Below are 23,728 nucleotides of genomic sequence, written 5' to 3' on the forward strand. Positions count from 1 at the left end.
TCTGAGAGTCATGCAAGACATTATGTAGGAATGAAGAAACAGCTTTTCCTCATGCTACATTACACCAAATAATAAGGGAGGTTGTATCCCTGTTCTAGGTCTGAAGGAACCTAGCAGATGCATATATATTGTCTTCTTTCTGAAGTTTAGGATAGTAAAGTGGACCTTTATCTACTGACATCTCCAAGCTCAAGACTGGCTCACAGTTCTTGCATACCATCACCCAGTCTGTAAGGTGTACCTTGGAGTGGAGCTGGTGACCTCAGTGTTCCTAACACAAGGCCTGTTTTTTTTCCTGACTCTTCATGTTATTGGGAGGGGGTTCATCAAGCATTCAGCATTTGGAGTAGACGAGTGTTCTACTTTGCCCAGTAGAAGAGGCTACAACAGTTAATCTCTCACCCATAACAAGCAATTAAGTACATGGCCATTATGACTGATAAGCAATATTCTGTGCTTGGATAGTTTCTTTTTCTCTAGTAATTTACAGGTGGGGATTTACACTGGTAAGAAGGAATCAGTGCCTCTCAAATGGTGGTGTGCAGAACTGATACTATTTGTTAGGCTTCACCTCTGGCCTTCTGGAGTGTGACTGAGGTCATAAATTCTATCCAGGCACCATGAGAGCAAGGGGATCACATATTTCCATCTCACCTTTTTGTGGCTAATCCTGGAGAAAAAGAGTGTTCCTTATTGTCCTTCCCACAGTGACAACAGTCATGACCAGGGCAGTATTACTATAGGGCACAGGTATTCACTTGAGCTGTCTGCAGTGGTGAGTAATGTGCTCGTGGAAGGAGATGAATTTACAGATGTCCTGGAATAGAAAGTTGTCAGGCTGGTCTTCATAGTGTTTCTGCTTGTTTTACAGAGTTCTGTTGTGGCATGGCTGATAAGCAATATGTCCATATAATGTTACATTACATAAACAGCCAGGGAGATGTACTCAGTTGTTCTCTCACTGGGAAATTGTTGGGGTCTGGATATAGTGTTATTAACCCTGTTGCTCAACGCCTCCAAGCTGGCAATCTTCCTCACCCGACTTATGATATCCAGCAACTGGTGACTGCTGAAAAAGTCCTTATAAATGTTCTTCTATACATTCTATTAATACAGATATTTCATGACAGACGTGTTTACAAGGGAGGATACTATGTGCTCCATCTGCTGCTTCATACACTGTCTGTGCTAGGTTTCTATTGGCTTAATTTTGCAACTGTGTCGTTTTCTATTACTTCCCCATGTATGCTGCCTAATATCCAGGATTAGGTGGTACAAGGCTATGATTTTCCTGATCACCTTTTACCAAATGACAGTGTTTGGGTTGTCATACCTGTCTAGATGTCCAGCTGGCCCCCACCCTTCTTCCATCTTAGGTGGATGTATATCAGAATGACCTGCAGATAATGTTCCTAGTTGAGTGGCTGCTGTGCATGACAGATGGGAGGTGAGCAGCTGAATATGACTACCAGTTTGCTTCTTCCAGATTCAGGAGATTTTTACACAAGCCAACATGTTCTCATCCAGGAGGAGGTACTTTTCACAGTATGAGTTTTAAATAGGAGCTACTTAAAGCTATCTGAACCTGTGCAAGCCCCTGGTAAGAAGATGGCCCCTACATGCTATTCTTGTAACATGGTGGATTAATATTCAATTCTTGGGGTTCACTTTGCAACAATGTTAGTGTACCACACGGCTATGCAGTTACATCCAATTATGTATTCTGTTTTAAATTCAGTATTACCAGTATTAGTATCCTTTAGGATCTACATTATACTGAGTTTTTTTCATTAAGAGATTTAACTTCTACCTGAAGCCTCAGTGTCTGCTTTCTAAAGTTTGCTTTGAAGCAGCATTAGACTGTACTATATTTGAATGTTTCTTCTTCATGTACAGGATGTGAGAACGCCCCTGACGCATACAGGACAGCCAGGCAATCAGGCCCAGTCAGCATGGGTTTATGAAAGGCAGGTCCTGCTTGACTAACGTGATCTCCTTCTATGACAAGATGACCCACTTACTGGATGAGGGAAAGGCTGTGGATGTTGTCTAAATAGACTTTAGTAAAGCCTTTGACACCATTTCCCACAGCATTCTCCTGGAGAAACTGACTGCTCATGGCTTGGATGAGCGTACGCTTCTCTGAGTAAAAAACTGTCTGGATGGCCGGGCCCAAAGAGTTGTGGTGAATGGAGTTAAATCCAGTTGGCGGCTAGTCACGAGTGGTGTTCCCCAGGACTCAGTGCTGGGACCAGTTCTGTTTAATATCTTTATCAGTGATCTGGATGAGGGGATCGAGTGCATCTTCAGTAAGTTCACCCATGACACCAAGTTGGGTGGGAGTGTTGATCTGCTTGAGAGTAGGAAGGCTCTGCAGAGGGATCTGGACAGGCTGATTGATGGGCTGAGGCCAACTGTATGAGATTCAACAAGGTTAAGTGTTGGGTCCTGCACTTGGGGCACAACAACCCCATGCACCACTGTAGGCTTGGGGAAGAGTGGCTGGAAAGCTGGCTGGTGGAAAAGGACCTGGGGGTATTGGTCTATAGCTGGCTGAATATGAGCCAGCAGTGTGGCCAGGTGGCCAAGAAGGCCACCAGCATCCTGGCTTGTATCAGAAATAGTGTGGCCAGCAGGACTAGGGAAGTGGTCATCCCCCTGTATTCAGGACTGGTGAGACCTCACTGCATATACTGTGTTCAGTTTTGGGCCCCTCACTACAAGAAAGACATTGAGGTGCTGGAGAGAGTCCAAAGAAGGGCAACGAAGCTGGTGAAGGGTCTGGAGCACATGTCTTATGAGGAGCGGCTGAGGGAACTGGGGTTGTTTAGTCTGGAGAAAAGGAGACTGAGGGGAGACTTTATCACTCTCTACAACTACCTGAAAGGAGGTTGTAGCAGGGCAGGTGTCAGTCTCTTCTCCCAAGTAACAAATGATAGAATGAGAGGAAACGGCCTCAAGTTGCACCAGGGGAGGTTTAGATTGGATATCAGGAAAAATTGGTTCACCGAAGGGGTTGTCAAGCATTGGAACAGGATGCCCAGGGAAGTGGTTGAGTCACCATCCCTGGAGGTATTTAAAAGATGTCTAGATGTGGTGCTTAGGGACATGGTTTAGTGGTGGACTTGGCAGTGTTAGGTTGATGGTTGGACTTGATGATCTTAAAGGTTCTTTCTAACCAAAATGATTCTATGATTCTATGGTTATTGTGGATGTCCCCTAATACAAAGACTCATCTTCAGTTCATTCAACTGTATCATGCAGCATTCAATTGCAAAAAGATGGTACTGAAACTCCATGATTCCGTAACTGAAACTGCAGCTTCATTCCTACCATGTCCTTGGGGTTCTCTGCAAATCATTATCTGTGCTGTTGCTTTTCTCAAACTCATATTTCTCTGTGGAGGGGAAAGGAGTACATCTCTTGGACCACCTCACTGTGTATTTATGGCTATACCCAGCCTATCAAAGATACACCTTTCTGAACCACTTAGATGTTATATCCAGCTCTCTTTAAATGAATGGGTTGCTTTGCATATCCAGGCATACTTCACTAACTGTTGCATAGTCTTCCATCCTTGAAGACAGCAAAAACCTGGCTAGTTAATGTCCTGAACAACCTAGTATGACCCTGAGGGAATTGGGGGATCAGAATAGATGGTCTTGAGAGGTTCCTTCAAATCTCAACTACTTTGTGATTCTGAGGTTCCGTGAACTCAGAAGCGGATGTTAGTGCCTGTTTCTGCAACATGTTGTGAGGTGGCAATACAGAATTATCAATTTTCTATCTTGTTAAACATTATGTCTTTGAAAAGGCAGCTAGGTCAGATGCCAGTTCAGGAATACCATCCTTCAGTCACTCCTTGGTATAACTGAAATACTTTTCTCCTACAGTCGTGCAAGGCTACTCTTTCCAGTCATTTCCAGTGGGATCCACACTGACATTCTTCAAGAAGAGAGAACAGATATTACCCTTTTAGTAATTAGAGGACATGGAAAAGCAGGTACAGTCCCTCTTCCAAATCCCTCAGCAGTAGTGCTTATGACCATCACTGAAATCCAAAGATGAATTGTGTCTCTGCTCCCTAATGGTTATTGTTTTATTTCAGGGCTGTGTCTCCCTAATGAAGGAAGTTTGTATTAACTCTCTAAGTATGGGACTGATGACTTACCTGGCAGTGAATGAGGCTCTGTAAGATGTAATCAGAATAAACTGAACAGCTTTCCTTGGTTCATGCTGCAGTTATGGGCCCTGAATTGTTCGAGGAATAAGAGAGGGCTGTGGGTCTCCATAACCTCATCACAGACACAAAGGTACAAATACCTTTGGTCAGCCTGACATGTGCTGCTGGTCCTAACACCTTCCTTTTCCATGCTTTTTGGTGCATGAACACTTAGAGCTGGATCCTGGCTGGTACGAATTTTAAATAGGAATAACAGTTTCTGGAGGAGAGGTACTAGCTTTTACTCGTGCAACAAACATCTGGTGGAAATTTTCTGTAAAGAGATTGCATTTAGAAATAAGAGACTAACTTGTGTTCTTTCTGTGCTTAATACATGGGTGAGGTATCAATTAGTGTTAGTGTTTGATAGTGTGTTTGGCTGTCGTCTTGGTGAGGGGGTTGTGCTTTCTCAGTTTATACAGTGCTCTTTGTGCACTTTGGAAGCCAATTATGATGATGGTGGCTTTTCTGGATTCAGAAATCAACCAGGATATTAATTGAGGGCTCCACTCACCTGCTTTCACTTTGGTCTTGGAAGGACTTCTAGCTGGGAATAATTTTGAATCTTTATTGACATACAGTGGATTTGAACTGGTGGCTTGGAGGTTAAAAGGTTCGTACTGCTCAGCAGTGTCTTGGGTATAACAGGTGTGAACTATTTATTGCACACACTTCTTTTCACACATTTAAGAAAGAGTAGAAATTTTAAAACACTTTTTCAATACCAAAAATATGTACAGCTCTTCTTCTGACACCTTCTCTGGTTGTTTTCTGTTGTTCTAGGCATGAGCTTCTGTGTATTATTTTAACACTTTAATGAGAAGTGTTTTGGAGTGTGTATAGAAAAAACAAGCTCAGAATTCTTCTGCATGCAAGCCCTGGTAATTTTAGGGTCCTGATCCTAGTCTATTCAATGAAGAGAGACATCTGCTGAATTCAGTGGGTACGAGGTCCTGCCGTGCCCTGTGATTATGCACTTGGGTCTGCATCTGCATGGATCCTGCTGCAGGCTGGAGGTCTACATTTAGACATTCACACAAGAAAATGTAGTGTTTTGAAAGATGCAGAATGCAGCTGTTTCCCATCATTATGTTTCACATTTTCTTAAGTCAGCAGTTACTCTTTTCCAAGCAGCGCCTTTCAACAATAAACAAGGCAAATGCTTCCAATAGAACCTCTTGATGACTTCTATTTAATTTAAATATATATATTGCAGCAGCAAATACAGCAATAACATGGAATATAAAACCCACTAACACATACTCTAAAAATGATATGTAGATGTAGGAGGGAAAGAAAAAGAAGATGCATTTCTTCTGATTACTCATGCTGTATTTAGGGTGATTATTGTAAGTTGGAGGATCATGCACTATATATTTTTATGTGTAATAAATAGAGTTCTCACTTTACAGGCACACTGGCACTCCGTCCTAATTGGAATTGGACTGAATGAATCAATAATTAGTTGATACTTACTTATACCAAACCCAGAGGCATGCTAAGCACATTATAGATACCAAGTAAATTTCAAGATCATGGTCTTTATTTTCAAATCAGTAGGCAATTCAGGGAGATGAGTGTTTAGAACAGGAGACTGCGAGTGATTCCTTGGCCAGAGAGACCTACTGAAGCACAAATCTTAGCATCAGATGGCACCAGGTGGCTAACCAGCACTGTTGCAACCTTCTCTGAAGTGTCCTTCCCTTATAGCTGTTCCGCATTGGGGAGTGGGTGGGTGAGAGAGAGAGCGAGAGGTAGTGTTTAGGGGCTTTTCCAGATCTAAACAAGAAGACTCAGCAACAAATGGTGTAATAAGATAGACATTTTAATAAGATAAAATCAAAAGAGGAATATAGATAGCGAGTAAATCTTGCATCACTTCAGAGGCTGGGAACCCTGCTTTCATGTAGCGTTGGATTGACCGTGGATGGATTTTTCCTCCTCCTTCCGATGCTGTAATGCCTTTTTTTTTTTTTGCATAGCAAACAGAATCATGTATCCTCTCCTGATGGGTTGGGTTGTAATTTCTGTCCTAACACCCACCAGCACACAGCACAGGCTGGCACAGGACACTCCAGCAGGTTCCCATGCTGTGGTTACTCCTGCTAACGTATGGGCTTCTCAAGCCCTAAGTACAAGCCCTAACAGAGCAGACATGGCCTGGTCAAGATCATTATCTCAAGTAACAGTGTCTTCTACAAGGCTCCCAGTACAGAACTGAGTTACAAATTAATCCAATCTGAATCCTGTAATAAACCTAGATTTGATTCTGTATTAGCTATAATCAGTATTGAGAAAGAAAGCGGGAGTTTTATTTCCCCTTCTCCCTCCCTTTTTTTAAGGAAATGCGTAACATTGTGTGAGTTGGATTCAGTGGTGAAATGAGAATAATTCTACTTAGGCCTTCCCACAAAAAGGTACCATGATATTGAAGAAACAGTATCTGGGCTACCGGGTGGAGCCTGCTAGAGGTCCCTTTTAGTGTGGAAAATGCCACCTCTCGATTTCTGTGGGACATCCATGTGCCTTGCAGATGGATATACTATGCCATTTCTGCCTTGGGATGCTGCGATGCAGCACAAAGAGTGTTGGCATATGGCACTAGTAAGTGCCAGGTGTAACCAGGCAAAGGAGTGTTCCTTGCCCTCCAAGGCTGCACAAGCTGCTGCTTCTTCAGAACTCAGGTGGTGGTCTCTGAGGCCAGTGGTACGGGATGTCCTCCCTGATGTGACCTGGCACCCAGGCCTGCTGTGATCAGGGAAGGGCTCAGATAGCACAGAGCTCAACCAGGGGAGCAGCATCTCTCTTCCTGTCTCATGTAAGATTAGGTTGGCAGCAGAACTGGGGATGGGGAGTTTTCCTCCTTGCAGGTTTCCATCTTGTTCTGCAGCCTCTAACCCTTTCCAGATCAGGCTGGGTAGGAGTAAGCAATGCTGACAACGAGAGTCAAGTGGGTTTGGAGAAGGGTCACCCTTCCTCTCGCTCTGCCCTTGCCTGACTAGGCTAGTCACAGCCTTCAGTGGCTCTAGCTCTGCTTCTTCAGACTGCTCTGAGGGGAATATTAACATCCTCTAATAACTCTGTCAGACTTACTGAGGGATTTGCTTTATTAATTCCAAGACTGGGCACAGCAAATAGATTATAGCTTGGGCCACTTCATAGGCTTAACGAGCCCTTTCTCTGCTTACTTATTGCTTTTTTTCCAAATCTCCTTGTGTTAACTCTTTTTCTGTTCTTTGTGTTAGTATTTATTGAATATCCTTAGTGCTGTATATGTCACATGGCATATGCCCAAAGTTCATTCCTGTCCATCATTTTTTGGATGATAAGAGAGGAATGGAAGCAGCACAACTTGCAGTGGATTTTGGGGGTAGTAAATGCCTTTAGTAGCTGTCATGGTGATGTTCTGAGAACAAGACAAAGCTGAAAATACTCAGCATGCAGGTTCTTGCTCAACAGGCGGAGAGGTACTCTTTTCCTGTGGCATATGGTGGGTAATGCCCTGGTTTCCAGTCTCTGTGTCAGTCTTGCAGGTGGTGCAGACGAAGGTAAAACACCACAGACCTGATTTCAGTACTTTGAGCAGACAGCAGACTGCCTGCAGTGAAACTAGTTTTAGCTTCTTGGGTCACATGGCTAGTTCACTTTAGTGTAAACCACAAGACTGCTCAAAAATACGTTAATTTTTGTGGTGGTCAGCATGGGAAACTCCACTGTTGTGCATCATCATCAGCAAGCTCCCTGTTGTCTTTATGTCCTGGTAACCTTCTAGCATTATTGCCTTTGCTGGGTCTGAGAGATCTGAGAAGAAGTAGCTATGTTGGTGAATCCGGTGAAGGCATTCCTGGTGGGGAGGGTATTTCATTAAGGGAGATCCATCCAGTTACCATCCCTTCCTGATGCCTAAATCAATTAAAACAGGAAGGCCGTTAGAGAGGAACTGGCTCCTGTATCCCTAAGATCTGTTGAGTGAGTCGCCTCCAGCTTACAGGAACATCTCTTGCTGTGATATGATGCAGCCATTGAAGCATCACTTTGGGTGATTTAGTCCTTGGTAAAGTCAAGAGTAAATTTGGCTTGTAATATGAAGCTAGTTTCATCTGTAGTTAGAACATGAGGAAACAGCTGTCCATGGGAATGTAACTCTGTTGCAAGCAGTTTTTGAAAGGCTTTGCAAAGTGTGAGGCTCTCTCACCTTGAAGGGGAATCTGAATGAGGATAGGAGTTTCCAGCTGTAAGTGTTTGCATGGAAGCAGGTACAGAGATGCCTAGGTAATGTTACAGAAGTGTGAAAAAACAAGTATATGAGCAATGTATGCTTTTAGAAGGTCATAGGTTCTTGTTTTATCCGAGCTGTGAGGGAAAGAGAAATCATCTTCCTCTTTTTACCACTGAAGATGACCTATGAAAATGCAAAAACAACTTTCTGTGTAGCCCTGCCACTGCTCCTAATATATGAATGGCTTATAAATAATGGTCCCAAATATTGTAGTTAAAGGCAGGAAAGTCACCCCTTTTTTTCTGTGGGTGGCCATTTAGGTGGAAAAAGCTTTAGCACTTGCAGTATGTAACATGATGAGAACTGTATAGTGGCTTTTGTTGTTTGCGTGGAACATTGAATGACAAATGGTAGTGTTTGTGGAGGAGACTGTGTACTGTACATGTGTAACTTGGACACATGCTATCAGAGTGTCCATGTTTTTCTATGACATGCTTTTTTTGTCCTCTGCTATCTATTCCTCCTTCAGGGGAACTGTAGCTCCTGGAACAAGGAAGTCCAGAGGAACAAGGATCCCCAGAGAGGTAGAGTGCTCTTAGGCTGATTTGTTCAAACACAGTCTATATTTCTTATTCATGAACTTGTCAGCCTGTGTTTCTGACAAGAATAACAGCTTTGTTATCATTGGATTTTCGGCCAGATTGTGTAGTACTGTATGCCCCTAGGGGAGGGATAGGCTTCTGATGGGTTTAGACCTGTGCTAAAATATACTAGTTACACAAATGACCCGGTACAACTAACCCAAGGATAAAATTCAAAACTGGTCCTGCTGCAGACAATGTAGATGTCTTTTCACTGTAGGCACAGAATGGCTGCCATATGTGAAGGGTCTTGATGGACCGACACTCTTCAGTTTAGAAAAGAAGTGTCTAAAGCAGGAGGTGAGGTAGATAGTTACAATCAAGAGTGCTGTGGTGATGCTGAAGAGAGAGTGTTTGTTCATAATATTTTATAAAGCAACAGGTAGGCAATGCCCAATGTGATATATTCAGTTGCAGGTTTTAAATGAACAAACGAAAATACCGTTTCACACCACATCAATTCTAGTTCCAGAAGACACCAGACAAATTCAAGGAGGGAAAAGTCCATCAAGGCATGTTACACATTTTGATCATAATACAACCTCCACCAGTCTGTCATTGCTGGAAGCTGTTAATAAGGGCACTGTGAATTTTCTCAGTTCCTTTGACTCTTCCCTGAGTACCTGCGCTTGGCTGCAGTCAGAGGCTCGGCCTTGGTGTCTTCCCTGCTCCATTACTGAAGGTCTTAGCTTGTGATGCCTGGCAGCTGTTACTGACGGGATTGTCTGGGGAGAGTGTGTTTTGAATTAGAATAATAAAATCTTAGAAAATGGGATTGGAAAAGGTCTCAAGGGCTAACTAGTCTTTCCAAGACAAGATCAGGTGTATCTGAAAAATTAATGAGAAATAGTTGTCTAGTCTTTTCTTAATAGTCTCCAGTGCTGGTGGCTAACTCCCAGTAGCCAAGCTATTTCAAAGCCTCACTACCCTGTTGCTACCAAATTTTTCTAACATTAAACCAAAACTTCCCTTTCTGCATCATAAGTTTCTTCTCATTCTATCTGTGATGAATATGGAGGACACTTGGTTTTTTTCTGCTTGTAACTGCCATTCAGAAGTTACACAGTTATGTATCATTGTGTGTTCCACAAGACTGGACACAACTGGCTGAATGGAGATGTAGGGGGGTGCTGTGCAAAATAGCAGGGAGCAAATCCTCTATTTCCTCCAGTGCCCAGGCACCTAGGGTAAAGTAGAAAGAAGCTTCATCCTGGAGTGCTCAGGCCATGCATCTAGGCAGTTTAAGTGAAGATCAACAGATTGTTTGGAGGGCACTGAGTAATTAAATTCCGGTTGGATTTTCGCTGGTAGTAGGCTACAGAACTATTGACTTTTTCCCCAGCAATGTAGCCAGGGCCCTGAGGAATGTACATGAGCATATTTGTTGGGATGTGTGGGAGAGGATGGTACTTTCACTGAAAGCTGTGAAATCAGCAAGCAGCTTTATCTAAGAATAGTAATGATACAGAGTTAATTAGAGGGATATTATGAATTCATTTCTCTAAGATTTTTTTGTTGTTTTTTTTTTTACTTTTACTGGAGCTAAGTAACTCTGTGCATTGGTTTCTGAAAGCAGCAGGCATACTTAATCCATCTATACCATGTTGATATGAAACCACTTTTCTAAATGGCCAGGCAATTGCAGCAAAACCATAGTGGCTTGCAAATGTCTCCCCAGCTAGCTATAGCGCACGCTCTGCTTGAGTATCTTGGTTACCTGAGAGGAGAAAGCTTGGCCCCTTGAGGTAAAGGATACATTTTCTTTAGTAGATATAGGATCCACTCAAACTTCATACACTTTAGAAGGTGTTGTACTCAGGCACATGTCAGTCAACCTCACATTTGACTCTGTGGAGAGGGCAGGCTGCCCACAACATTAATGCACGCAGTATGGAGAAGAGCATTGGAGGCATCAAATCACTGTTAATCATTCAGATAAGATTTGAAATCAAATCCCTTCACCTCATTTAAATCAGGAGTGCTTTAAAATCACATGGCATTATTAGTAGAATCAGCCATGATTCATTCTGCCTCTTTAAGTAGTTCTTGTTCTTACTCTGACAGGCTAAACTGCTGTATGGTGTTCCTATAAGCTGTTAAACATCTGTCTCTTTCACTTTAGAGCTGGCTGCATTTCAGTACTGGATGAATGATTCCTATATGCACAGCTAATAAGTTCTTTGGGATCCCAAGTATTAGCTGTGTAAAGGCACAGTACCACAAATGTCTGCAATTCTGTGCAACATATTGAGTACTATTCCTGAGAGACTGAAGCCTAAGAGATCCCATAGGACAAAGGACACAGAGAAATGTAATTGATTGTAATGAACTTGTTTGTGTATGTGTCACCACTTGTCTCTGCTGAATAAAATCAGAAGTGTTCAACACTCCATTAACACAAATTACAGGGTCCAATTTTTCTGGAGTGAGACAATAAGGCCTACACCTGCTAGTACCGTGAAGTTCTTAATGATCCCAGTGTGCAGCTCAGTGACAGCCATTGCTTCCCCTTCCCCCCACCCAGATGACTGGGGTTGCACCAGACAAAGGCAGCAGCCCTGCTGATCCCTCTTTCAACCCAGCTATTAGCATCGAAGAACAAAAGCAAACAGCACCGGCTTGTGGCTCAGCCCTTTACAAAGGAGTGATAAATGGACTCTTGTGTATAGGATAAAGCAAACTCTGCCATGTCTGTTGTTGAGAGGCAGACCTTTCTGTGTTTGAAGTGCTCTGAGCTGGAGAAAGTGGAGAAACCTCCGTCTGTACGGCAGTAAGTCCCATGGTCACTGGGCTTTTTGTTAGCCATGGGTTTTGCATGCTCCCTGTTTAATCGGGGAATGCTGTACCTCCTCAGTCCCTGTGGCAGATAAGAGGTCCCTATACGGGGAGGAAGGTAGTGCTGATGGAAGAGGAAGAGACTGGGGAACATGTTTTAAAAAGTCATTTTGAAAACAAACCAGAAAAACATGAAGAGAATTTGAGAGAACATCTCAGATGACAAGGTCTGAAGGAGAGTCAACTCAGCTCCCCAAATCTGGTCACTCTGCCTATTTGCCATCTCTATCTTCCACCTTTCTTGAGGCATTAGATTTCTGCTAATTGTGGAGCCACCAGCCGTAAGGTACTGCATCAGAGGTTTCTTATTAAGGGTCCCTTTTGTTGATATATGCAATCACAGTTTTAATTGTGCACCACAGTGGAGTGGCACACCACACTGCAGAGGTGTTATGGGATTTCCCGTGAGGACTTGCATGGCAATTTCAATTGTATGCCACAGTGGTATTTACTGTAGGGTCTTTTGTGAGGACTGACTGGCTATATGACGTTTTTGACTTCACAAAGAAAGCAGTGCTTTCTCATGTGTGTTTTAAAATAAAAAATAAATACTTTCACCATTTGAAAATCAGCATTTGCTAGCAGATACCACATGGGGGGGTGTCTGCAATACAAGAAACTCCCTTTGTATTTAGTATGGGAAGTAACACTAGTGACTGGGCTGTCACATAGGTAAATACTGCAAAAGTGTCGCAGAGATGCAAACAGTGACTTTTCTGATGCAACTAGTGTATACAGAAATTGTGTTGGGTGGAGACTTTCCAAAAATGATACAGCAAAAAGAAAGCTGAAAGACTAAAACCAACCAGGATTGGCCATGCCTGCTCTTAGGGACATCAGAACAAAAAATATCAGTAAAAGGAAATCCCCCTGCTTTCTGCCCTTTGTTACTTGCCATTGAGAAACTACGTTTTAGAGATACTTGTGTAGCTCTTAACACTTCATTGTTCCCCTTTTTAACAGCTTTATGACCTGTTTAATTCACACACAGTTAAATAAGTATTATTTCAAGCAGTGTATCAGTTACAGCCCACTGCCTCTTCTCTTATTTGCTTAATGTGTTTATCCCTTGCTCACCCTTGGTTAGCTCTTTCCTTTGCCCTTTCTATCTGCTGATCCTTTTTATTCCCTAAACATCCCACAGATTCCCTCCTGGAGCACAGACACCCTGGTGAGGCTGTCTGCTGTTTCGGGGCCCCCGAGATAGCCTGGGCTGCAGCTGTGCCTGCTCCTTTGTCAGGTGTGCAGAGAGGCTGAGAGGTAGTGAAGTGGGAGTCAGCCTCTTCTCCCAGGCAACTAGCGATAGGACAAGAGGACACAGCCTCAAGCTTCACCAGGGGAGGTTCAGGTTGGACATCAGGAAGAATTTCTTTACAGAAAGGGTTATTAGACATTGGAATGGGCTGCCCAGGGAGGTGGTGGAGTCACCATCTCTGGATGTGTTTAAGAAAAGACTGGACATGGCACTTAGTGCCATGGTCTAGTCGACAGGGTGATGTCAGGGCAACGGTTGGACTCGATGATCCCAGAGGTCTCTTCCAACCTGGTTGATTCTGTGATTCTGTGACAACATGGGTCTAGAGCTTTGTACCTGCTTAGGATAGCCTTTGGGGCAGCTGCTGGATTATCAGAAACATTTGCAGTACGTTATGGTGCTCCATTCTTCCTCTTCTGAAATGTGTGATCATCTTCTCTGACTGCCACTGATTTTCCCAAGCAACACCTCAAGTCAAGTCCTAGCTGTGGACTTGTAAATTCTTTGGCATCATGCTCACATTCTGCAGCAGTGTGTAAGCGTCTGCTCCTTTCTTCTGCCACTGCTCTCACCTCCTTTTGCCTTCCATCTTCAGTGTATGCATTGCTGCCTGACACTTGTTTTCTTTTCCTTCCTAAAAATAATTACTTACAGGCAAACTTTCAGTGCTAAGTGTCCTTCCAGGCTCGCATGCCAAGACACCAGTTCTTAGATACAGTTATGTGTTAAAAGAGGAAAGGCAACAAATGACACTCATCGGATCTGACATATATGTTTAGTAGAAGCTATGGAAATTAAATGAGTTGATGTAATAGTCCCTCCCCTCTTTGTGCATTTTTTATTTGGGTTATTACCTCCTTAGGGAAGGATGGCTTGATATATGTGTGATGTACCACAGGGACTTTTCCTCAAATGATTCTGGAGCCATTACAAAGTGATAAACAGAAAGCAACAGAAAGTGATAAACAAAAAGCACTGTGCACAGGAATCAGTCACTCACCACTGAAATGCAAGTGTCTTGGGAAGACAAGAGGCACCGATTTCACAGCAACCCAGCTGGTTTGGACAGGAAGGGGGAATACTGATGGAAATTGGAGGGGATATTCAGGGAAGGAGAATACATTCTTAGACCTTGGTGTGTAGCCAAAGCACCCAGCATGTCATGCTCCTAGACTTGTGGCAGAAGTGCTCTGGGACCTGTAGTAGTCCAAATTGTTAATATATTGCTTTGAAGTCTTACTGGAAAGATGATACCTGCAGCAGCACAACTCCTGGGCAAGGTCAAGCCTCCAGGGAAAAATGCTACCTATGGACTTGGCCCCACTGTTTCCTCAAGCAAGTTCATTATTTGCTTTGGAGGGCTGCCTTGGAAAGAAAATATTGATCTAGTCTAATCCCATGAGATTTCAGGGGTTCCTCCCTCATGGTGTTATGATAAGCATAGCTGTTCAGAGCAAGACTAAACTTGGGATGCTAAAAATGTTATGAGATGCATTTCTTTAAAGTATGTTCTCTGGGATTGGTGGGCTTTGTCCAAAACAGACACTATATTCAAAGATATGCCTTTTCTGTGATCGATGCTATCACTTACACAGTCTTGCTCTTCTCTTTTATAAAGGACTAATTTATTTTGGGATTTATGTGATTGATTCTGAAAAGCAGTCTTATGTCGCAAAGAGAAAAAATACTTAATGACATTTGGTCTGAATTCAGCATCTTGTGAAAAGACAACATGTGGGATGTGCAAGCCTCTGGCACTCCTTCTCCCGCACCCTTGCTGCTGTCTGCAATGAAGGATGTTGTTTTGGGAATGATGGGCAGGAGGAATGAAAAGGAATGGGCTCTTTTCTAGACTTCGGGACTACGTTGAGTGTCCTGCACCTGGTCATAAATTCACATGGCCCCTCAAAAAGGGGAGCAGGTTCTTTTCTTTTGTCTGAAAACTTGCTTGAATTTATGTGCAATAGAAACCTACTGTAGGCAGGTTGTTCTTTGTTTCTTTCTTTTGCATTTGTGTGTGAAAAACAGTAGAATATTTTAACCAATATTCTTACAGGAACTGACGTGGCTTGGTTCTATCTGATTCCAGGGACTCTCTCTCCGGACGGATAAGATGATGGATTCACTTTTACATGCACAGCGGAGAGGGAGCCAATGCCTCCTCCCTTGCATGGCTGGGTGCTTGGCTGCAGATGGGTGGCCTTCAAACAAACCTAATTACTTCTGGTTTTGCATGAAATTGATTTCCATGCAAGGATGCTGAGTTGCTGTGTGCATCTCTAATGGTGTTTCTCTCTTCTCTCTCTCTCTTTTTCTTCTCTTCCTTCTGCTTGCCATGAAAACACCTTGACAGATGTCAATCATATTCCAGGTAAGTGTTACTTGTTAAAGAGCAGCTGAAAGGCTGCTCTTTAAGGAGTGGTGGTGGGCATTTGCCAGGAACAGAAATCTCACCCTGCTTTGTGAGAGCGTACAGAACAAATCTTCATACTGGGCATCACAGGGTCTGGATTGCAAAGTCTGTGCTAAGAAGGAGGGCTTCATAGTAGCAAAGGTCACAAACTTCCCTCTTCAGAGATTACATTGTGTTGGTCAGTTAAAGGGATGTTTTCTGAATGAAAATTACGTTAAAAATGGATGTTTGTATTGCTAATTACCTGGTATTGAGCATTGCATTATATACAGTTTATTTCTGATACGTGTCTGCCTGGCATACAAATCTAGTTCAGTCATTTTCCTTCTCCTACTGCAGTCTGCTCCATTTGGTAGTCCCACTGATAACTGTTGAGTTTCATTTCCACTAACAAAGGGGGTTTTTTTACTGTTGTTTTATTTTAGGTTTTAAAAAACAGTGAGTATCTTTCTGGCCGAATGTGAATGTTTGATCTTATTTAGTTATCAAAACTTGAATTCCTGACAGGGCAAAAATGATTGATTTAAAAGGAAAAAAGAATATGTGTTTTATGTGCTTGTTTATTTGGAAATTTCTTCCACAAGGAAATATTTTACCAGAGAGGACTCCAAACCTCCCTTCTCAGATTTCTCTCTCATTGCCGAAAGGATCTGAGTCCCCCAACTTCAGTTACAAGGGTTAATCGAACTAGACCACTTTACGCTGTAGTCCACATCCTGTTGCCACTGAAGCTTAAGAAACTAATTTTTACCTCACACTCAGGCAGCTCCACCTAGTTTATCATTATGTGAAATGGAAATGAGAGCCCAGGGAAGCAGCTGGCATTCCCCTGGCTGGAGTGGGATGATGGGAGAGTTGAGGCTCTTTTCCTTCTCAGCTTTCTGCATAACTTTTATTAAACCTGACCTGGACATGGAATGAGTTCTCTGTTCAGTTGCTTCTTTTCTACACTTGGATAATCAGATTTTGTGAAACACCAGAGAGATGCAGTGAGGGCCAGCCGCTTGGGTAATTTCCCTGCATATTTAGCCTTTTGGCTTCTCTCATCAGCCCCCTTTTTGTTCTTCTGAAGTCCTTTGCATTCTGTGCGCATCTCAGCTGGAGACAATGCGGATGGAAGTGGCCAAACAGCAAACGTTGCCTGGCATGCCTTGGAAAGAAAGGCTCTGTCAACTGTAACATTGAATCTTTTCAGTGACCCATGGGGCTGAACATGTACCTTCTCTGCCCCAGTCTGAGGTGTCCACGAACTCCTGTCTCCTCTCATCTGACAGGACATGCGCCAAGGGCTCGGGGTCACAGGTCTCTCCACCACATCCTGAAGCTGTTGGTGTCAGTGGCAGAGGAGGATGGTTGAATTGGGAAGGCATGGCCTTGCTATGCTCTACCAGTAGGACTCATGATATTATGCCACAAATGAGTGTTGCCTCCCAACAACATCAGGGCCATCTCCAAGGCCTGCACAGTGTGCAGGGGACAATGGCATCACTAGTAGGCATCCAAGCAGAGGTGGCACAGCCAGGACAGGACCATGCTGCTCTTACTATGGGCACCCTGGAGTGGTCCATCCTTCTGCTCTCTGAATGGGCTTTTCTGCCCCACTGCCCTTTTATTATCATAATTTATATGCTTGGATGTGCATTTTTGAATCTCCCTATCGCTCATACACGTGTTCTTGTTCTCAGGACTGCTGCGTGCTTTCTCACGTGGATTTCTAGTCACACGTGAATGCTCTTTTCCATGTGTTCTTGCACTCATCTGTATGTTTTCAGTCTGACAGTTACCCACACCTCATTACTGGGCTCTGTAACTGTTTACTCCTAGGCATTCTAATCCCTCTGCTCAGCTCCCCCTGGGGAGGACACTGGCATTGCTGCCTGACTGGGCAACGACGTGGACCACCGGGAGGGTTTGGGTGTGCACTTCCCCTCTGCCCAGCTTTCTTCCTATTTGGCCATCTGGCTATCTATATTGTGAGGACGGAACCCCAGGCCCCTGTCAAAATGGTAACTTTAACCATCCACTGTTTGCAAGACAAATTAGGGATTTTATGAGCTAGTGGTAACTATTTACCCACAGGCAGCAGAACGACTGTAAAGAGCCCATCGATTAACTGAGTATTTTTTATTGTTCAATAGACTGGTTAGAACTAATTCCCCAGTAAGACAAGGTAGCTGTGAATAGGCTGGGGCTGGCAGCAGTGGGGACCACAGGGTCCTGCTGGGTGCAGTTCCTGCAAGGTGCAAAGAAGCTGGTCTTGTTCAAAGTAAACACAAGTGTGTAGTATGAGTCTTCCCTGGCTGCAAGGTCTCTGCTTGTGAAGAAGGGGTACTCCGGCAACAGGGGCTAGTGCGCTACGCTCCTTTCAAGGGCCAAGTGAAGATCCCATCTCGCTTATTTCACAAATTAAAGGAATTTGTCAGATGTTATCCCAGCTGCCCTGCAAATGTTATGTCCCCGATCACAAAATAACACCACCACATTGTAAGCAGCAAAGTCAAGTATTTAGAGCAGGGCCCCAGAGTTGGGACTGTTGCTGTCTATACTCAGCTGGGTTACTGACTTGCTGTGTCGTGTAGAGGAGAAATAACTTCTTTCAGTACTTCAGTTTTCCCTTTGGGGTTATAGCTACAGCCTCACGTCACCTTTACCACATGCTTAGAGATCTTGGGCTGAACATTATGGAGATTAGGAGCCTTATTATAGAGGTTAAGTGCCTTGGCTGGGGAGTGGTGTGCATCACAGACCAGAATGGATGCCTCTGTCACCTCTGCACAGTATCTGCCCCTTTCTTTGCATCTTCTACCCTTTGCCAGTGGTCTGGGTTCTGAAAGACAAATTGTTGGGGAAAGACCAGTAGATCAAGGAGCAAGTGATATGCTCCTGTCTCACTTAGGTTTTTTTTGGAAGAAGAATATATGCAGGAGAAAGAACTAAACATGGGTCCTTGGTATTATGGTGACTGGTACTGATACCTGGGGAGTGTCAAAGTTTAAATAGTGCTTTTCCTATTCATGCCACGCTTATCCCCTTTGTGGGAGAGATCTTCATATGTTCATGGGGAGGAGGCTAAGATTCTGGGCATTTTGCTGTCATGGTTTTACTGCTGACTAGACTTTGCATGTAACTGAATGGACACAAACCAGTAGAAACGACCTAGTTAGTTGGGGCCCTGAGGAAAAATTAGTCCTTGTTTGCCTGAACAACTCCTTCATAAGGATACAGAGATCCTTGAAGGCACAAGTATACTAGCACTTTTTTGATCCAGGTCTTTAATCTTTCAAATTCCATCTTTTAATGCTGCTTTCCCTTCTTCATCTCAAGGCTGCTGTTTTAGTCTGACTCCCTAACTCCATGTCATAGGGTCATTTAAGCAGTACCTGTATGCTGGCTTCTGCGTCCTTGAAGCTGAACTCTGCTTTTTGGGCATGAAAATGCATGAATTGTGTTTCAGCCCATCTGAAGTTTCCTATTTGCAGAAGGTACTAGGTCAGAGTAAGAATCCACCCATGCCGTATCTTCAGTGCCACTCATACAAGCGTTTGAAACCTGTTTGTACAGTCTTATGTTCTTCTTCATAGGTGCTACTGCTGTTTTCATTCTTGCATGCCCTTTGCACAGGCACTGTCCCCACATTGGATTCTCTTGCACTGAAATGGAAATCTTTTATCAGCTCCATGCACGCCCGTTGGCAACAATATGGCAGTAGTGATCACTGGCATCAGAGCAAGAATTCTTCTAGCCCAGAAGCGTCTTTTTATGAAAGTAGATGCTTTGAATGAAGTTTAAGAAACAACATTAGCATTGGTCTTGTCCTGATATACCTTTGTGGTTTCTGGTAGTCACTGTTCTAAGGACTTTCTGACCTGATACTGCATCCAGATCGTGGTATTGTACAGTCATTGATGGACATATTTTCTCTGGACGTGTCCAGTCTTTGTTTTTCTTAATCCACTTATATTTTTTAACTCCCCAGTATCTTGTGATAACAAGTCCCACTGTTTAATCATTCAAATGTGGAGAGTACTTTCTTTCACTTGTTTTTACACCTGTTACTTGAGAATTTCATTCGGTGACTCCTACTCCTTGTGTTCTGACAAATAGGGAAAAAAAGTATTCACTGTTTGCCTGCTCTGTATTTTTGGGGATTTTACCTCTATCATATATATTGTCAGAGATGTCTTTTCTAAGCCTAACAGTTCTTCTTTTCCCAGCTTGTGCACTTACTTGATCAGGTGCTCTGATTTGCAACGATACACATCTTCTTATGGGTCAGCCATAAAATGCATTCACCCTCAGGGCTTGCTACCTGCATGTGTTCTCTTGTGTGTGGTGCCATCTTTGTGAACACTTGCATGTTTATTTTCATGCTTTTAAACACCACCACGTTTGTAGCCCTCCCTATGTGAACACTTCTAGGAATATGCCGTGTGCAATCTCAGAATACTGTTTCTCCCATGGGGGAAAGGAGATAGTATGGTATTTTCACTATTTCTGCCCATAGATGTTGGGGTAAACAACCTTCTTTTTGGCTTCTACCTCATGCTTTTATTCCTTTGATCACTCAGAGTAGGTGCCACTCACCCTGACTCACTGCCCCCAATAATGACAAAACCTATCCTGGAATTACATAGCAGAGGAAGCAACGGGGATGGAAAAGAGGAGCTAGCACAGCTGTTGTGTGTAATTGGATTGGAAGTGGGCCTCCGGCTACAATAACAGAACTACACTCCCGGCTGGCCTCACTGCTGGGGCCTGCAAGGAGCCCTTGGCTGTTGTGCATATCATGGTTGAATCAAACAAAAATGACTGCTCCCCAGCCTGTGCTACTGCTTTGCCCAGTTAGAAAAAACAGGCACCATGTATGCCAGCAGCCAAGGAATCAGGTCATCCTCTTGGCAAAGCTGACCTGTTTAGCAGGTAAAAGGTCTGAACTAGGTCTCAGAATGATTTTTCCTCTTCATCCATTCTTCATATCTCTTAAGACAAGGGTTTTGCTTCTTCCTCTGAGTCCCATCCTTTGGCCCTGCTGGAATGCCCTCTTTTTGGTACATGGGGACTCTTAGGGAGTCTTCCTTGGTCTTTGGGTTTTAGAAAACCTCAAGATGCCTATTTTAAGAAGGACCATGTGGGATAGGAGGGACTTGTCCGCTCTCCTCCCTGCCTAGAAAAGGGAACTGCTGATGGAGCTGGGGTAGGAGGCTCAGAGGAGAAAAAAAAAAGTGTATTTCTTAAGGAATTACTAGTTTTAGGAAATTAGGAAAGGAGGTGTAAACAACAGAATCCATCACTCATCAGAGTACTCTTCCCTATAGTAGATGTCATTTTATTTTTTGAAGAATCCCTGGTTTGGTGATTTCTTTCTTCATCTCTGCTGTAAAGCATTTACACATATATCCTGGACCAGAGGGCACCATGCCCTGCCTCAAGACATATGTGGCAGGTGGCCCTGTTATTGTTTGAATGGATCATGGAGCCTGATACCCAGGAAAGGATCCTCTGTGGGCAAGCCTGCCCCTGAGGAGGGCTGGGCTGCTACTGCTGCCTGGCAGCCTCTCTTCCCATTCATTAAGAGCTTTTGGGCTAATCATCTGGCAGCATTATTAAAAGGGAAATACTGAGGCTGCCCACCTTAACAGAGCAATTCAGCAGGGCACGCACACCCACGCACATGAGCACACCCCCAGAGCATGGGCCCAGTAACATGGGACAAGCTATAATTAACTAGATGAAGGACACCATCTTCCTTTGTTGCTGCATCATTTTCTCCTCCACCCTGAAAGTTGCCCCTAGTAAATCCTTGAAGTTGAGGACTGATGTTTAACTGCATTGCTCTTTCATATCATTGTACTCTGAAGCTAGTTTTAAAAATGTCCTACTGGCTTCATAAGAATCCAGTGTTGGCCCTTGATACTTTGTGTAATTAGAGCCACTTATTTTACTATTTTGATGTAGAAAGCAGATGATTCACAATTTTTAAAAAGATGTAGTTCTTTGAAATGTTACCTTGAGATCAAGGGAGATTAATATTAACCTTTAAGAAAATAATACTGATTTGGTAGTAGGTTTAAAAAATATGAAAAAACTCCCAGACCTAAATAGGAAGAGTCACTTGTGGCAGGCATAAATTGTGGCCAGAGAGCAGAGTCCATATGTCTGTCTTCCCTCAGCAATGGACATATTATTTTAATAACAAACTGATGTTCTGAAGAAGCGGGCCACTTTATCTTCACATTACTGCTGAAAGTCTGAAGAAGCTGGAGCTCCAGAGCCTGAGCACAAGCAGATGCTTATAATTATCTAAGAAACCTGTTGAGAGCCTTCTTCCAAAGCCATGCACTTGTCCTTACTGTCACTCACGTTTGAAGTTCAGGAATAACAAGTCACTGCATTCCTGACTTTGACATAAAATTTCTTTACAGACAGATAAGCTATTTATTCTGAGGTTTTCCTAAACCTTTTCCAGAGCAGTTGCTACCCACCATTTTTGTTGGGCAGCAGTTGTGCCCAGCCAGTAGATTATTACAAGAATGACTAGATTGGTTTAGGAAAAGCACTCAAACCCTTGGCCATTGTGGCTCATACAGGTTTGTGTCAACCTTTTCCCAGTTCTGCACTGGTTGGGTTTGCAGCCCTGAGGCTTTAGTCAGGGTTTCTTGTTGAACAAATCTAAGATTAAAAGGAAAGCATGTTTCACCTGGATTTAGGTGGAAACTCAGATTTTCTTACAGGATTTCCCTGCAATGGGATGGCTATTGGCACAAACAATGGTTGTATATGTGAATAACGTGCTTTGGGGCCTGATGAGTTCATTTAGCATCCTGAGCATGCTGAAAGCTTTGCTGGCGTTTATGGCTGATGCCCAAGTACCATGGTGATAGATGTCCCCCCTGTTCTGGCAAAATCTGGTCTAGTTTGCAGGTCTGAACAATTCTCACACCTCTTGCATTGGTTTGTTGGATGCCCTATTAGTTTACTGTAGTCCAATAGCAAGTGCTACCCCATGCCACCTTGAAATTACCTTGACTTTTATGATTTGAAAATTGTTTTAGTGTCTTGTCATATCTTGAAACCGATGTAAAGATGAGACAATGATGTCAGTTCATGTTTTCTGTGTTGATTTTACTGTGACTAATTTGGGGCCTTTGTTACACGTGCTGCAAATGTCACAGATTTTAGATCTCAATGGTTGAAGGTTTTGGTTCTTAATGACATTTTGTTGGAGATAAATACACTCATTTTCACTCCTACTTTAAATTGCAAGGGAGGAAAATTTTCAGATGAGAAAAGCTGATATGTTATTTCATTCTTTATATTATTATTCTATCTAATAATGAATTAGAATTCTGTTGGTGGTCTCTTTGTTAAAATAAGGATCTGTGTCAATGGACAACTTAAGAGATAATGTTTTTTTTCTATATCGCCAAGTCCACCCTCCTTTTTCTTCCTGTTTTAAAAAGGAAAAAGTAGCATTTAGGGGAGGGGAACATTATTTTTCATTAATCTCACTACTTCCATTGTCCACTTGGGACTAGAAGATCAAGAGGTACATACAGTACCACAGCTGCTGTTGTATTTCAAATTTGTCAAGAAACAGAAAGAGTCAGAACATTTCTTAGGGAGACTTTTCTCTCGCAGGCATTTGAACCAAGGCCAAACCAGGAGCAAGAATGGTGGGTACCTTTTGGGGTTCCACTCTTTCCTGGACTGCAGGCAAAGGGCTCTGGGCTGCACCTGGCTGATGTGCCTGACAGATAGAGCGCACAGCATTGGCCTTCCAGGGGTAAGAACAAAAGGGCTGTTGACATTCCTGACATTTTGAGAGTTTTATAGCTCCTCTGTGGCTGGTGGAGAGAGAACAGGTCTTCTTACGGTGTGATTCAGGGTGTTCAATGCAGGCTCTTGCTTTGAACCCTCTCTGGAGGTTTCTCTTTGTCAGTGTCCCATCTCCCCAGGTGGACAAGGCCCCTGCCATCCTCAGTGGTTGCACCTGTTGGTGCTGTGCCTCAGACATGGCTTTCCTTCCCCACGGTGTACAAGGGCTGAGGGCTTGGGACCCTTATTTCTTCTCTGGGTCTGATGTCCCCTCCCTGTTTGGCCAGGTTCAGCTGCATGTCATAGTGCTACCCTCTTGCCTTTTCTT

At 43.3% G+C, this 23,728-nt stretch overlaps 1 protein-coding gene across 5 annotated transcripts in view; it reads left to right on the top strand.

The window, feature by feature from the left end:
• NRXN3 (neurexin 3) overlaps positions 1 to 23,728 on the top strand; it is a 1,063,598-nt gene that overhangs the window by 17,368 nt on the left and 1,022,502 nt on the right. For all 5 annotated transcript variants that reach the window (XM_068400267.1, XM_068400270.1, XM_068400271.1 and 2 more), the window contains exon 2: positions 15,526 to 15,543. In XM_068400267.1, the coding sequence (XP_068256368.1) occupies positions 15,526 to 15,543 (18 nt within the window). The remainder of the gene's footprint in view (positions 1 to 15,525; positions 15,544 to 23,728) is intronic.

Source organism: Nyctibius grandis, chromosome 4, assembly GCF_013368605.1.
Source record: "Nyctibius grandis isolate bNycGra1 chromosome 4, bNycGra1.pri, whole genome shotgun sequence".
Classification (NCBI taxonomy): Eukaryota; Metazoa; Chordata; class Aves; order Nyctibiiformes; family Nyctibiidae; genus Nyctibius; species Nyctibius grandis.